The 17484-nt window shown below is 32.2% G+C and overlaps 1 protein-coding gene across 1 annotated transcript; it reads left to right on the top strand.

Moving 5' to 3' along the window:
- The first annotated feature begins 10071 nt into the window (after window positions 1–10071).
- On the top strand, window positions 10072–14773 carry LOC135598133 (WEB family protein At5g55860-like). Its single transcript, XM_065091674.1, has 3 exons — window positions 10072–10325; window positions 11844–12015; window positions 12829–14773. Exons 2-3 carry the CDS (start codon window positions 11854–11856, stop codon window positions 14632–14634), a joined length of 1968 nt encoding a protein of 655 aa, XP_064947746.1. The 5' UTR covers window positions 10072–10325; window positions 11844–11853; the 3' UTR covers window positions 14635–14773.
- The last annotated feature ends 2711 nt before the right edge of the window (window positions 14774–17484 follow it).

The raw sequence follows: 17484 nt of genomic DNA on the forward strand, positions 1-17484 counted from the left end.
TGGAGTAGGTCAAGATTGACCGAACCACTTTAAATCTCAGTTTGCATTTACTTTGAGCATATTATCTTTACTGCAAACCTCCTCAAAAGCTTACTGCTTTCTGCGCTTATACGATCGGGTTTCAAGCTTTGCACTTTTCGAATCGGCGTTTAGACGTAAATCAGTTTTATCGTACGATCATCATATTTCAGTTTGCGTTTACGTTTTGATTTCTATCATAACTGCAAACTGCCTTTATATCCTTGCTTAAACTGCATCTCTCTTAATCAAGTGATTTACGAATCAACATTTAGACGTAAATCAGTTTTTTCGTACGAATATCATATTTCAGTTTGCTGCATCTCGCTTAAACAAAAGTTAAAGTGATTTACGAATCGTCTTTCTTACCGAAATCACTTTTAACGAACGAACGCAGTTTTTATCGTAGAAGGTTTTCCGCTGCACTAGTTCACCCCCTCCCCCCCCTAGTGCTCTTGATCCTAACAATTGGTATCAGAGCCCGATATTTCTCATTTCGGATTTACACCTGAGAGAAATGACTCTTCATGGCTTTCAAGAGGGTTTATCGATTGTTCGTCCATCGTTGTTTAACAGATTGGACTACACTTATTAGAAAACTCGAATGAGAGTTTTCTTGATATCTATGAATTTGGATTTATGGAATATCGTTGAAAACAGTTTTCAACTTCCCTCTAAACCAATGAACGAATGGTCGGTTTTAGAGAAGAAGTATTTTTCTTTAAACGCAAAGGCTATGAATGCCTTATTTTGCGCTTTGGACAAAAATGAGTTCAATCGGATTTCTACATGCGAAACGGCTTTTGACATTTGGCGAACACTTGAAATCACGCACGAGGGAACTAGTAGAGTCAAATACTCGAAAGTTAACATTTTATTGCATGATTTTGAGCTTTTTCGAATGCAACCAAGCGAGACTATAGGCGACATGTACACCCGTTTCACGGATGTCGTCAATAGTTTAAGAGCTCTTGGAAAATATTTTTTGGATTTTGAACTCGTAAACAAGATTTTACGTTCTCTTTCTAAGAAGTGGGATTCAAAAGTAACTGCAATACAAGAAGCTAAAAAACCTAAACAACTTACCACTTGAAGAACTAATTGGTTCGTTGATGAACATGATGAATACGCTCAAGTGGTGCACAATGCACATGATGAACATGATGAACAAAATCACCTTCCAAAGAACAGGAAGGATTTGGAACTCCGGACAAATGAATACCACTTGAGCGATGACTCAAGTGATGAGGACAATGATGAACTTGAACTTCGAACACTAAATCTTAATAAGTTTATTAAACAAAAATCTAAAATAAACAATAAACTTGAACGAAGGAAGAGGCCAAAGAAGAAGAACATAAAGTGGGATGAATCGAGCTCCTCCAAAGACGAGGAGAAAATCAACAAAGGCGAGGTGGCAAACTACGCATTTACGCCGATCGACGCTGAGGTAATCAAAATGCCTTTAATTTACTTCAAAATTACATTATGCTTTTCATGATGCATTCTTTTCTATTTAATACAAAAATTAGGAATCATGCTTATCAGTCTAGTAATTTTGAAAATAATAATGAAAATTACATGTTTATGATAAATAAAATAATTTTGATTAAAAATACCTTATGAAATCATGCTATATGTGGTTAAGAAGTAATAATGTGTATCATGTTGATGTCCATTGTTATTTCTCGATTTTGAGTATATCAAATCATGTTTGATTTGAAGTTATGATTAATGAGTATATATTTTTGAAATTATGTATGATGATTCTTGATAATTATGGATTATCGATTTTCATGATAATAACAGTGGCTTTAAAAATTGATGCATATTTTGATTTGACATAAATGAAATAGGCATAGTTATATGAAATAGTGTAAGTGTCATGCTTGACGATTGTATACTCAATGATGCATAATGATGTAATAAAAATACTAAATGTTTGGATACCATGATTTTATTTTAAGGTTATACATGATGATTTTTGTGACTTATTGGTCTTGATGGTTTTATGATGAAATTCATTTTACGATCCTAAACGTTGATGCATGTTTTCATTTGACATAAATGAAAGGGCATGCTAACATGAAATCGATCACTTAAAATGAAACACTTAAAAAAGGAGGAAAATATATTATCAATGAAATCATAAATCTATTTATGTTATAAATTTTGTGAGCCATAAAAATGATTTTGATGATTTAAATTTGAAATGAGTTTTATCAAAATCATGATCATGATTTATCAAATTGAATGAATTGAAAATGAATGATGATTTTTCTCTTGAATGATTGTGACCTGTATTCCTTGTATTCATGATATGATTTTTATATAATTTCGTGTATTCATAAAATATTTATCTCATCACCCAATAACTCTTCTTGATATTCCTTATGTGATGATATGAATACATGAAATATTCATTAATTTATTTTGATGTATATAAATGAAAAGTTATGATCATCCATGGTAAGATATAATTTGACAAAATCGATACCATCATGATATGAAGCATTTATGATTTGCAATGATGCATGCAATACTTGAGCTTCTTAATTATGATGTGATGTATTGCATATAATGTAAATCATGATTTAAAATGCTATGAGTTGTTACTAAAATGATGTATGTTGATTTAATGTCATGAATACTCTAAATGATGAATGTTCGGTATCATGATCAAAATGTTGATAAATAGTTAAAAATTTAAGTATCATGTATGATATGCTCATAATATTGATTGATTTATTCAGTCTCATGCATGAATGAAATATAAGGTTTTTGAAATTGTGCATGTTCGAATTTGAAAATATAATGATGCACAAATAAGATTGAAACCTACCTTTGTCATGATTTAGAAATTAATGTAAAGGTCTTCCCGTCTTTTTGCCAATGACATAGGGGGAGAAAGAGTTGCTAATGTGCATATCTCAAAGAGAAAATTACTAGCTTGCGTGTCTTAAAATGTTAAAAATTTTTTGCTAGCTTGTATATTGTAAACTTGCTATCGTACTACCATGATGATGAGTATGTCTTATCTTCATGATTGTATTTGAAAAACTATGGCAAAAATATGTCCGAATGATTGAACTTGTTAAAATTAATTTTCGGATTTTCTTGATTGAATGATCAAATCACTCGACTGCCATGATGATTTTACACAATTACATGCCCTAATAACAGGTTGGAAATTATGTGCTTTGGATACAAAAATTTCCATGATAATAAGCATGTTTTGTCCTTATGATTATATTTGAAAATCAATAGCACAGCCTTGTCCGAATGCATGAAAGTGTTAATTTCATTTTCAGATTCTCTTAACTATTGGTATCCTAACAATTGGATTTTCGAATTATCCTCTTCCAGACTTAATAAGCATATGTCATATCAAGTCTAATTCATATCATTGATTTTTGACATATGGAATCAACTAGCAAATACATCTCTCATACACTTATCATGTGAACAATATTTTGTTTTGAGAAATGGATTTGATGAAATGATTCCTGCTTATAAATTCCTTCTTGAAAAAGGAAGTCATTTTTACGTACAAGGATTTGATTCACATACATATTTTGATACTTGTAAAAATAAAGCATGCTTTAATATCTTATCAATTTTAACTTCATTCGAGTAAGCTCAGAAATAGCTTTCCTCCTTCATGTAAAAAGAAAATAACAAATAAAATGGAAGAAGCTTTCAAAGCTATCTCCATGTCATGTTTTCCTTTAGATGTTTGAATATTTGATATCTTATCACTATTTATTGAAAAATGACATGAACATGCTTATGGCATCGCACTTATATTTAAAATTTGCTTATATCGTTCTCCTTTTTGTTGATGACAAAGGGGGAGAAATATATGAATTGATGCTATGATTGCCATATTTGCTTTATGTCATGGTTGCATTATAGTAATATATCAAGAACTAGCCTCGCAACTTTACTTATTGATATCATGCCATATGATGAAATGCTACAATTGATAAACACTTGAAATGGTTGCGTTACGATATCAAAAGCTAACATTGCAAAGGAAGCAAAAATTTGCTAGCTTGCAACTTGCATATTTCAAGAAGCAAGAGTTGCCTTCTTGAACATCTCTAAATTGCTAGCTTGCAAGTTCTAAAATATTGTAACATTGCTAGCTTGCATGTTCTAAAAGTGCTATCTTGTATGCTGTAAAACTTACATATCTAAAACTTGATAGCTTGAATGTTCTAAGCATGATGTAACATTTGCTAAATTTTCTGGCTTCAAAACTACATGATGATAAAACTTGATATTATGTTTTTCATGTAATAAGTTAAACTAATATCACAAACACAAGAATAGTTGGACTTCTCCTTTTTGTTGATGACAAAGGGGGAGAAGTATGATGTTATGCATAAGTTCATGATGACGTGTTGCAAGTATTCATGATGAATATTGCAATGACTTGAATTTAGTTTGAATTCAAGGTTCTATCAATATGACATATTGATAGGGGGAGTTTGTTTAAACTCCGGGAGTTAAGTTTAACTCCGTCATCAAGTGGTTGTCATCATCAAAATACGAGATTCAACAATTATATTATATAATTGTTCCAATATAATGTATTGTTTCACAATATTGTTTAATTATATAGTCTATTACCATAAATTGACAATTCGTGAGACCAGGTTAGAGTTCCAATTTCCACTACAAAAGTAAACCAACACACGAAATCCTCACTCCATTATATTATAACAATATTTGTAATATCCTCCAAACTAATGTACATAACACTAACTCTATTAAAGTACAATTATATTATTAGCTACTAGGTTTTGATAATGAATAACGTAGTCGCTAGTTACACGAACAAATTCTCAGTTCAAGTCACTAGCATTTACCAATTCGAAACATTTCTATAAAAAAAACTCTCCATACATTATAAGTTACCTATAATAAAATAATCTTAGAGCATTAGAATTTGCTCATCTTGAAATTCAAGTGATTGTAATGTCAATGTTGGCAAAACAAATATTTAAGATATTTTTATAAAATATCAAATTTGTCTTCTTAGATTTTGATTATGTTTGACTTTTTTGTTCACACCTTTATACAATTGATTATTAAAATTCATCTTTGTTATTTAGCATGAGGGAAACAAATTAACACAAAATGAAAGATATTTTTTTACAAATATTTCTAACTTTGCCATGCTTGTTTAAAATCATGATAACATCATATTATGACTCAATTTATCATGATATACTTGATGTTTATTAAAATGTTTTGTGTTTTTGTTATAAAATAATGAACAAACATCTCCAATAAGTTAAATTGACAATAATTTCATCCATAATTTGATTTTTTAACTTGTACGAAGACGATCATTAACTAGGTTAATGAAAAAGTTGAACTAGTTATTATTCAAATCAAAATTTCTAAGAGTGAGAATTTTTGCACTATGTTTAGATTTTTTGAAATTACAAGAAAATTGATCGTCAAAAAGATTACGTTAGTTCTATTTTTAAATAAGATTTCTATGTGTGGAGTTTAGAACCATGCTTCGTGTTATTGATCATAAAAAGAGCATAAAGTTTTGGATGACTAAAGGATTACAAGCCAATTTACAAAAGAGATGCTTATTCCTCTCTGAATTATATTTATGCACTTGAAAGATATGGAATAGATTTTTTTCAATTTACCATACAACATTCTTAGATTGTTACATAAAGTATAAGCATTATGTTAAAAGATGACATTATTTTTATAAAATCTTTAATTTATAAATATAACAAGCATAGTGTATAAGGTCATAATTCTTTATTTAATTTATATACATTTCCCTTCTACCATGAGGATATGTTATTGCATACAAAAAAGTTACAATATACAATGATGATTTCAGTTTCTAGACGACCATGGTTATTTTTAAAAAACTAAAACCTTATGTATATCGTTTAATTGATCCTAATATTTAAAGCAACTCACTCTTATGATAAACAATTCATCCATCTAGAGATATTAATTTAATATTGTAAATTTTTTTTACAAATAATCAAGTGTTAGTCCATCATGTTTCTAAGACAACTTCTCATTAACCTGATTGTTTTCCTTCTCTTAACGACAATACAATTTTTTTCGATAGCGTATGATGAGCTTGCTCCAACATCATCTAAAGCATTAGAAGAGTTTGCAAAAATCTTAGGTCAGTAATAATTATTATTTATTTATAGTATTTGAAATACCGTATTAATTATTATTATTGTAGTTTTGATATTAAAACCAATGATAAATAATACCAAGTTATACTAAATGTGGACCATATAGGAAATATGTTACGTGAAGAGTTATCTTCAATTCTTTTCATTCAAATCTAAAAGCTTATATTTTTACTAATTTTGCTATATTCGACAATAGTTTTTATTGCTTCGTATGTTTGTTAAAATTTATATCTTGTTTTAAAATATTTTACTAATTGAATTAATTTTGTTCTCTAACCATTGCTATCAAAGAGGCTATAGTTGGAGATGACGTCAAATCATTCGATATAAAACCTTTTATCATTCCTCCTCTACATAATCCTATAGTCCCTATAGGCTCATTGTCTTAATATCATAAATAATAAATTGTAATGCATTATGCATTGTCATTATTTTACTTTGAGATGAACTAAAAATTATTAAAATACATGTGTCTCAAATATTATTGATAAAATTGAAATGATTAAATGTTTGCTTGTAGAAAAGATAACCCAAATAAAATTTCAAATATTAACTTTCATCCGTGAAAAGTATTATTATAACAATCGGTTATATGTTTTCTTGAAAAGAAGAGTGGATATAACTATTACCACATAAAATATAGTTATATTACAGAATTATTCCATTATAATGTATTATTTCTCAATATTATTTAATTATATAGTTTATTACCATAAATTAACAATTCGTGAGAGTGGGTTAGAGTTCCAATTTCTACTACAAAAGTAAACTAACACACAAAATCCTCACTCCATTATATTATAATAATATTCTAAGTTGTTATATTTTAAAGATGAATAACTTACATGATAGTTAAATGAAAAAATTTTAATTTCACATCACTAGTTGGTAATGAGTTGAAACACTACTATAAAAAGAAAGTATAAATACCTTTCTAGTTGCCCATGATAAATTAGCATTGGACCATTAAAATACACTCATTCTGAACTTTAAGTGGTTATAATCTTAGAGTAGGCAAACCTAAAGTTTGGTACAATTTTTATACAATTGTGACATTATAGATTTTTAATATGTTTGACTTTTTAGTTCACTCCTTTTAACAATACATTATTAAAATTTATCTTTTTAGGATTTAAGTAAAAGAATTAACATAAAAGCAAAGATAAATAATTGTAAATATTTTCAGGTTTATTATCCATAAATATAATATTGATAACATCATATTTTGATTTAAATTATCATGAGATAATAGATGTTTATTTTAAAATATTATTCTTTTGATATAAAATAATAAACAAAGGACTCGAATAAGTCAAGTTGATAATTAATACATCCATATTTTAATATTTTTAACTTGTACGAAGAGGATCATCAATTATATTCCTAAACAATGTGAATAAGATATTATTCAAATATAAAATTATAATAGTGAAAATTTTCAATCCACATTTAGATTTTTACATATTATAAGAATACTAAATTGACAACATAAAAAATTAAGTTGGGTTTCTTTTTAAATAAGAATTCTATGAAGAGTTTTACACCATTTTTTATATACTTTATCTTAGAAAGGGCATAACATATTAAACTACTAAGGTATTAATTAGTAATTCACAAAGTAAACTTTAATTCCTCTCTTAGTTACTTTTATGTACAAGATATGAAATAAATTTTTTAAATTTAAATCTTAATAGTGTTATATAAACTATAAGTATCATGTCAAAAGATGATAATATTCTTATAAAATATTTACTTTATGGATATAACAAGCATAGTTTATAAATTGTATGATGTTACGATTCTTTATTCAACTTTTATACATTTCACTTCGTCCATTTTATACATTATTAGATACTACGGAAGTTACTATATACAATGAAGATTTCAGTTTACATGAAAAGTATTAAAATAATATAGTCTTATGCATAAAATTTAATTGACCCTAATCTTTATATTATCTCACTCTTGTGATGAATAATTCATCCATCTACATATTACTTCAATAATATAAAATTTATTTTTTTACGAATAATAAAATGTTAGCACAACAGAACCACCATCTCAAGGTAATAAGATTACTCAATTTACGAATAATGAAATGTTACAAATAATAAATTAATAGCACACTTACCGACCACAAAATCTAATCTTTGTTCCTTTTTCTGAACACATCTCGAGGGAAAAGATTGCTCAATTTTCTTTCTTTTTTTCTTACATGCATAATTCATTCATTATAGATTAAATCCAAGTTCTCTTACTTGGTCATAGCAACAAGCTTGTGCCTGGGATAAGTTTGATTAATACCATGATAATTTCAGCTTTTAAAAGATTGATTAATATCATGATAATTCCTTCAACCTCATGAGTCACTACTGTTTAATTTTATTAAGACAATTATCATGCATAATTGTCTATCGTGAATGCATAAACATGCTAAATGGCTTGGCAATTTAATTAAGGCAATTATCATGCATAACACACTTATAATTTTGTTGAAGGCAAATTTTATATACAGCACAAAAGAAAAATCAAAGAATCACAAATGGTTAGATCAATATATGAAATTATATTGCTATCTAAAACTTTGTAGGATTCTTTTTGCAAATAATTTAGAACATATTAGCTTAAACCGGTCGTATTATCTTGATTAATGGGTTGAAACAGAAAACAAAATGAAAGATAAAAATGTAAGGGTGATTTTTCAAAGAAAAAAAATCCCTTGGGGTTTTCCTGAAAGATTTTCTCCATTTTCATTTTTTTTTCTAGCAACGCTACTTCTTTTTTACCTAATTCCGAATATACTCTTGATTTGAAAATCAACTATCTGTCTCTTTTCTTCTTCTTCTTTTTTCTACCCCAGACACAATATTTTTCTATTTCAATAAAATCTTTTTTGTATTATTGAAAACATTAAAACTTTATTTTTTTAGGTTGATTCCTATACCTATACTCATAAGTTTTCTAAAAATATTTTTCATAAGGATACATAAGAAAGATTCATTAGATATTTTTAGTTTATTTTATTTTATTTTCTTCTATTACAAAAATTTGTAATGAAGTTACACTACTTTTGAGAATGTGCTAAAAATATTATAGGCTTGTTGAAAGATTCTATAACCTATATAGAAGTCAAATTATTTTAATATTTATTTATTTATAATAGAGAACATTTAATGACTCAAATAATTTGACTTCTATATTATTTGGTATTGTTGACTTCTTAAATATTTTTTTTATTTTCAAAAATACATATTCAAATAATTTGACATGGCTACATTTTCAAAAACACCCTTTCCCAAAGGGAATAAACTGAAAAAATAGTAGAAAAATATTTATGAACCATGCTTATATATTATTATAAAAAATAAAAAGAATATATATGATTCCTAAATCAAATATAGAAACCAATCTAAAAAAAATTCAGTTACACTAAATTACAATGTTTTCCGTAATATAAAAAAAGTACCATAACGTTGTAGAAAAATATTTAAACAATAAAAAAATAAAAAAAGAGATAGATCGTTGATTTTCAAATCAAATTATATTTAGAATTATAAAAATAAGAAACTCCGCTAGAAAAATCTGAAAATGAGGGAGAAAAATAAAAAACCAAAAAGTAATCGAAAGCATTTCTGTCGAAAAAATCAATGTTGGGATCCGTATTATATATATATATATATATATATATATATATATATAGAAACTCTATGCCTTGAAATAGTACAAATACTTATCCAACTTTCTTTAGGGACCACCTCGTCGTTGTCCTGTCCAAGAGATTTCCGAGGAAAACCAACTGCTTCTATGGATGCAATTGTGGGCCCCAATAATAGAAGCGATCTCCGTGGGGACGGGCGTTCCGATGACTCCGCTTTACCCCTATCTAGTTCTCTTTCTTTTCGTCTCCCTTCGCCTCGTACCCCTCTCTCTCTCTCTCTCTCTCTCTCTCTCTCTCTCTCTCCGACGACAACGACGACGACGCGCACGACCCACTGACGCCGCCGCATTCTCTTCCATTGCCGGAGTCGTCATCATCATCACCATCGCCTCTTCTCCATAACTTTCGTCTCCTTGCGCCTTCGACGATCCTTTTGTTGTCATTTCCCCTACGCGGTTTGCTCTTCTATCCCTTCTCCTTCAAGTCTTCTTACTTTGAGCCTCCCGCATTGCGACTTCTTCTTCTTCTGAAAATGGATTGACGCACTCAATCGGGAGGAAACACAAATTCTTGACATTAATTATTCGTTCGGTACTTGTCGGTGTATTTAGGAAATCTACCATAGAATGAACCCGATAATTTTTATGACGATATTTCTTGTGTGAGGGAGAAGATGAGGAAATCTGGAAGTTCTTGTATATGGTATGAGATTGCAATAACTCTTTTAGGGTTATTCCAACAATTATCTCTCATCCTATTTAATTGATTTCTTTGTTCGGTGGATGGTTTCTGCAGGAAATAAGAGGAAGATTTTTTTTCCCTTTCCCCGTAAAGAGACGTTTTTTGTGTGAGGCAAGAGAGCAATGGTTTAGTTATTGTATTATATCATATGCTAGCGTAAGATAAATCCATAAAAATCTTCTAAATTAAGTTTCTTATCTGTTGTCATGTTATTTAATCAATGTGATTTTTTTTTTGGCATTGCTAAACGTAAGGGGTAAATTTGGAATTTGATTTTATGGATTTACGGTGATATGATAAAGAAGCTAAGCTAGCTAACATCTTCACTAATCTTATGATTGCATAAAATTATTTGTATATGTGCCATTCGTGAAACTTAGAAGCTTAGCCTCTCCCTTGGCTACTAGAAATCTTTTTAGGCTTGTAAGTCGAAGAAGTCAAGTTTGTATCTTGAAAAGGATTATAGAAAAAAATGTGGAATTTGGATTCGATCTCTTCCATGAGTTTGTCTCAATATTTTTGTGAAAGGCAGATAAATGCAAATTTGATCCTGAATACCTAAAAAGTAGCTAAAGGAAGGGAATGCTTCTCCATTACTTTCCTTTTTAGTGAGGTGAGATGTTAAAGATGGGAGCTCTACTCTACCACAAAATTCAATGGACAGTCTCTTGCCTATAGAGAAAGCTTGTCATTATCTCTGAAGAGAGATACTCGGAGTTGAATGGAAGAGTTCAAATAAAAGAATAGAGACATCTGGTTTCTGTTAATCAAAACTCCTGTTACTTTTGCTTGCATTAGTTATACCTTTTACAAGATAGTGTTGGATATTCAAACATGGACAAAGGCATGATCATTTTCAAATATGAATATTTCATTTGTTGAAATCAATGTTTGTTTTGAAGTGGTGACAGCTACATAGATAGCCCTCCAAAATAATGAGATTTTTTATGTATTGGAATCCTACTTACATTTCAGCTTAATTTTTATCATTATACATTTTTAACTCTAGTACAATAGATGAAGCTATTGTCAACTACATATGTCCTGTCAGTGAAAACAGTGTTGTTCTTTTTAGATTCTAAATTCATATTTTACATGGTGAACTTGTTTTTATTTCATTGAATATGCCAAAGTTGCATCTGGTACATGAATCAATTAGGACATATGTAATTGCTTACTTTATTCACAAATGAAACTGTTCCTGATTGTTTATGCTAAACTGATATTGGTAGAAAAAGTGGCATGGAGACAAAAGCTGGACAAAATGGTACAGATTTACCCAAAGCAGAAATAGACACAAGAGCACCTTTTAAATCTGTCAAAGCTGCTGTCAGCCTATTTGGTGAGGTAGCATTTACATCTGATAGATCTACTGTGAGAAAGCCAAAGCCTCCGCCCCCTGAGGTATATGCTCTCCTCCTATGTATTGGAAGTTGGATTGAATATAACTTTACGCATCTAAGTTATCAAAGTATGTAATCAATGTATTTATCCCACTCCGCTAAAGAATTGGGGAGTAATTAGGATAACATCAAGCAATTATATAGAAGATCCAGCTGAGGATGATAAGAAAGATGCAAGACCTAAGTACAGCATCTTGGAGGTTGTTTCAGGTTCTCATCGTGATTCATTTGCAATAATAGTTGCACACTTTAGAAGTCTAGCGGCAAGACTTCAAATCATAACTACATTCACCATGATATAGTTGCCATTATGAATGGAAACTCTCTTTGATGACCATTTGCTTTTTCACTTCAAATCGATAACAATTTATGGTATCAATAATAATGTGTCAGCTCTTTGATATGTATTACTTTGTATACATTTTTTTGGGAGGTGGATACGGGTAACCTGGTGAAATATATCTGCATCAATTACAGCAATAGGCGGCATTATTGTAGCTGCTGATTTTGTTTCATGTATAAGACCTGTTAAACTTTATCAGTAGCGTATCTTCTGGCTCTTAGTTACACTGCCAGATCCTGGAGGAAAAGGCCGTTGTCACTTGGATTATGTTGTGTTTCTAGATTGCTTAAGAATTTAATACACCATCAATATCATGCATTTAAGATGAACTTGATTTTATATATTTGGATAACCTAACTTGGTCATAATTAAGATGGTTGTGAAGTCCTCTTTGTGGTCTAAATTCTGTAGGCCCGAATAGAGAGGTTAAATGTTTTGTGCAAGCTCAATCAATGTTGTTTATTCTAACAGAGTGGTTTACCTAAGGAGACACAGCTTCACTTGGCTAAGAAGGAGCTTAATAAGTACAGAGAACAGCTTGACAATGCTGCAAAAACTAGGACCCATGCGCTTGTTGAGTTAGAGAGGGTGAGAAGAACTTTTGAAGAATTGACAAACAAGCTCAATGCTGTAAATGAATCGAAGGAACTGGCTCTAAAAGCGACTGACGTTGCAAAAGCTCAGACCAAGAATCTTGAAGACGTGAACTCTGTCGTGAATAATGGTCATGATGGTGGCTGGGAACAGGAATTCAACAATGCAAAGGAGCAGTATGCGATTGTCGTTGTGGAGCTTAATGCAGCAAAACAAGAACTCAGGCGGATCAGGAAGGATTTTGAGGCATCAGCGGAAGCAAAGCTCACCGCCATTTATCAAGAAGCCAAAGCGAAGCAGCTTCTTGATGCCTGCAATGAGAATGTTGCTCAGCTTTCTATGGAGATTAGAACTTCTCAGGAATCACTTGCGGATGTAAAGCTTGTCACAGAGCAAGCCCAGCAGGAAGAATCAAAGATTCGCTCTGAGAAAGACTCTTCCAAACAGGCCTGCAAACAAGCGCTAGAAGAAACTGAGAGGAAAATGGCATCTCTGAAGAAAGAATCTGATCCTCAAGTTCTTAGGAACCTCGAGGCCAAGCTGGCCGAAACGGCTTCTGAGATTGGAGCTGTGAAGAAGGAAATGGAAGTTGCCCGTGCTTCAGATTTGGAGCTTTTTACGGCCATGGGCGCTGAGCTTGATGGTGCTAAAGGGATGCTGCAGAAACTGGCTGAAGAAGAGAGTTGGTTCAGGAGTTTGGTGGACTCCCTTAAGCTGGAGTTGGGAGCTGTAAAGAATGAGCGCGCAGAGCTCAAAGAGAAGGATGCAGAAACTGGATTTGTTGTCAGTAACCTTAACCTCAAAATTCAGAAATGCAAAGCTGAGCTCGAGGCCGCCATGGCTGCAGACTCGAAGGCAACTTCAGCATCGGATGACCTAGTGTCAGCTCCCCAGCAGCTGTCATCTGCAGAAAAGAAGAAAAGTGGCGAAGAGCTAAGAGATGAAGCAGAAAAGAAGCTGCAGGGAGCCCCGACGGATGCTGATGTTGCTGTAGCATCAGAGACTAACGTAACAATCTCAAAAGAAGAGTACGAGTCATTGACATGCAAGGTGGAGGAGTCTGAAAGGTTGATGGAGAGCAAGGTTGCTGCTGCAATGGCACAGGTGGAAGAGCTAAGAGATGAAGCAGCAAAGAAGCTGCAGGGAGCCCCGACGGATGCTGATGTTGCTGTAGCATCAGAGGCTAACGTAACAATCTCAAAAGAAGAGTACGAGTCATTGATATGCAAGGTGGAGGAGTCTGAAAGGTTGATGGAGAGGAAGGTTGCTGCTGCAATGGCACAGGTGGAAGTCGTGAGAGCCAGTGAAAATGAGGTAAGCAAGAAACTTGAGGCAGCTCAGAAGGAGATGGAGGAGATAGAGGCAGCAACGAAGGTGGCACTGAAGCGGGCAGAAATGGCTGAGGCTGCAAAGAATGCAGTGGAAGGAGAGCTTAGGAGGTGGCGAGATAAGGCACAGCAAAGGGCTGGTGAGACACACCAGTCAGCAGGAGCATTGCCACCGAGGCCCACAGTTCATAATGTGAAGCCGGGAGAGAAGAGTGAAGAGCACCGAAAGGTTCTTAAAGCAATGGCTTCGAGGAAGACATTCCTGTCCAACCTCAGCGGTATACTTCACAGGAAGAAGAGCTCCGTCGATGGTGGTGGTTCCCCATCTCATCCCCCAGGCGAGAAGCCTCTGTGATCGTGTGCTCTGCTTCTCATTTTGAAACTGCGGAAATCATGCGCAGGCTTTTCTTTTTGTTTGGTGACTTGGAGGTGTTCCTCCGTGGGGTATGAGTCCCTAACACGGTCGTGTCCCAATCTGTGTTGCTGCAAGCAGTGTCATTTCATTTCGTGGGAATTGCATTTTGATTACGATTGTCTTGTGATTTAGGTGGCTCTCAATCAAAATTATATTGAAGGTCAAAGAAGTCACGTACGATAACATAAAACACCAAACACTAGTCTTAACCACATGCTTTCCGCGTGACCATGACAGGATAAGCTTTGACCAAAGACGTCTTGGGTTCTCACATATCACGAAAAGCTTTTAATTGCTAAAATTAATAAAAAGCTTCTAATTCTCATAGTTCATCAAACGATCTCTTGTTTTGAATAGTATCGTGATTATTTCTTCCACTTTTTTTTTCATTTTGATTAGAAAATATATAATAACTATAAAAAACTACAAACTATTTTTTAATATTTGGAAAACTAGGGGCTCATGTCCTTTCTCCGCACCCATGCAAGTCGTCTACCCAATTCGGGTACCGTCTAATGACTGGCAGCATTAAAAATGTGGGTCCCGCCGCAAAGTTGGGCTACAACGAGAACCACGAGGGACGTGATGACCAAGGGTGCGACGCCTTCGCCTATCCCGGCCCCCTCGCTCACCGTTGATACAACTGGACAAAACGCGGGACCCGATGGGACCCACCGAAGCTCGTGGGCCTGAGCGGCTGCTGGACGAGGAGCCGAGAGACGGCGACGGGACAGCTGGCGGCCGGAGGCGAAGGAGAAGAGAAGCCCTGCGTCGAAGGGAACCCGCACGTGATCCCCCCACCCACCTCCCTGCCTCCCCATCTCGGCCATCGCTTTGGTGGGCTACTCGTCACGGCGTACGACATCAGAGTCGTCGGCCGAAGTCCTCACCCGCCCCCGTGACTCCGACGGCACACGGGACCTGCCACGTCTCGACCGCGACTCGGTGGCGCCACTCTCTCCGCCGCACCCCCAATTCTCGTGCGCCGGTCCGCATAACCATTTTATTCTCATCTCTTTTTTTATGTATTCATTGGATCACATTTGTCCTATTCACAAGATCTGACAGATCTCCATCATCCTATTTTCTTAGACGAATTTTCGAAAAATAAAATCAATCTTTTTTTGAATTTTCTTAGAAGTGTTCTTTTTTTAAAAATAATTTTTTATGTAATATCTGAAATATTCTGCACTTGACAAACAGTCATCTATCTTTTCTTTTTTTTTTCCTTATAGATTGGATCATAGAATAAATCGGTCCAATTATAATATTTTTAATAATATTAAAAATATTATTATATATTATAAAAATATTTATATTTTATAATATTTTTAATACTATCAAGAAAATAATACAATATAAGTTTAAAAAATATAACGTAATATCTTTTTACTATGCTATAGTATTTTTATGGTATTATAGAAAATATCATAACTAGTATTAAAATATTAAAATATTAAAATATTATAACTAGCATTAAGATTGATCCAACGGTTAAGGTATTCTATGTATCAAGTGAAAAAAAAAAGAGTTGTTAAGAAAGGATATTACTATTTATAATTCTCATCTTATTATTTTATATTTTTTATTTAAAAAATTTAAATTATCTCAATCTTATTTAAAAAAATTAAAATATCTAAACAATCCATTTATAAATGAACATAAATATCCATCTTTTTTTCTCCATCTCTTTTTTTTTCTCCTTCTACTCCTCTTCTTCTTTTTACTCTTCAACTTCTTTTCTCTTCAAAAGTCAGCGAAGATGGTGATGATAAAATGAGGGACTGTGAGGATAAAAAAAATAAAATCAATAACACTACTAAGGTTATAAATAATAAAATAAAAAAAATTATTATTTGTAAGAAAATTATCAATAACAAAAGGTTGTTGATAGTAAAAAGAGATTATGAACAGTAATTTTTCTTAAGAAATTTTGAAAATAAGAATACTTCCCCAAAAAACCCCTAAAAATTTTGAAAATTTTCTTAAGAAATTTGATAGTAAATTTATTTTCCAGAATTCCCCTATTTTCTTTCATATACTAACGTGCCTGTTATATTTTTCTCCCATTAATATCTATTTAAAAGATATATAGATTAATTATTATCAGCCGTCCTTGTTAGTGATTGCTAATTCAAAATTAGTAAATATTTAGCAATGTTATGAATGAAGATAAACATAGGACACGAAAAGAAATAATATATTATGACTATATGTATATGATGTAATATTGACTAGGTGTTTGACTATGTACCAGAAGCATTACTTAACCTGCTCCAGTGTTTTAAGGAAGCATGCTTTTCACGTCTTTTTTTTTCTATTGAGTTATTTATAATAAGTTATCCAATATATATATATATATATATATATATATATATATCATCAAATATTATATATATTAGTTTAATTGATAAAATCTTAATAATAAGATTCTTCATGATATAAAAAAAAAATTCATAAAACTATTTGATATATAAACATCGATTCAAAAAATTTATCATTTTTGAATAAAATAATAATATTTCTATAATTATATTATTTTAACTCAAAATTAATTATATAAATGCCTGAACTGGATACCTATTTTGAAACCCAATTAAAGGACATCAAAATCTGATTTAAAGCAGGTTGGACAGAGGCGAACATCCGAAACAAACCCGACCCGCTATCGCAAACCCGCATGCGTATGATCGTATTTGTATGCGGACATCCGCTGGGGACCCACCCAGCGGGGAGCGCAGGCTGCTCGTTTATCTGCGTTTATATATACCTCCGACGGCCCTCTCCTTT

The sequence above is a fragment of the Musa acuminata genome, chromosome BXJ2-1, assembly GCF_036884655.1.
Source record: "Musa acuminata AAA Group cultivar baxijiao chromosome BXJ2-1, Cavendish_Baxijiao_AAA, whole genome shotgun sequence".
Lineage (NCBI taxonomy): Eukaryota > Viridiplantae > Streptophyta > Magnoliopsida > Zingiberales > Musaceae > Musa > Musa acuminata.

Excerpts from the sequence above, each read along its gene's own strand:
- LOC135598133 (XM_065091674.1), top strand. The coding sequence starts at position 11,854 with ATGGAGACAAAAGCTGGACAAAATGGTACAGATTTACCCAAAGCAGAA. Across the intron at positions 12,016-12,828 it reads CAAAGCCTCCGCCCCCTGAG|AGTGGTTTACCTAAGGAGAC; the intron begins GTATATGCTCTC and ends TTATTCTAACAG.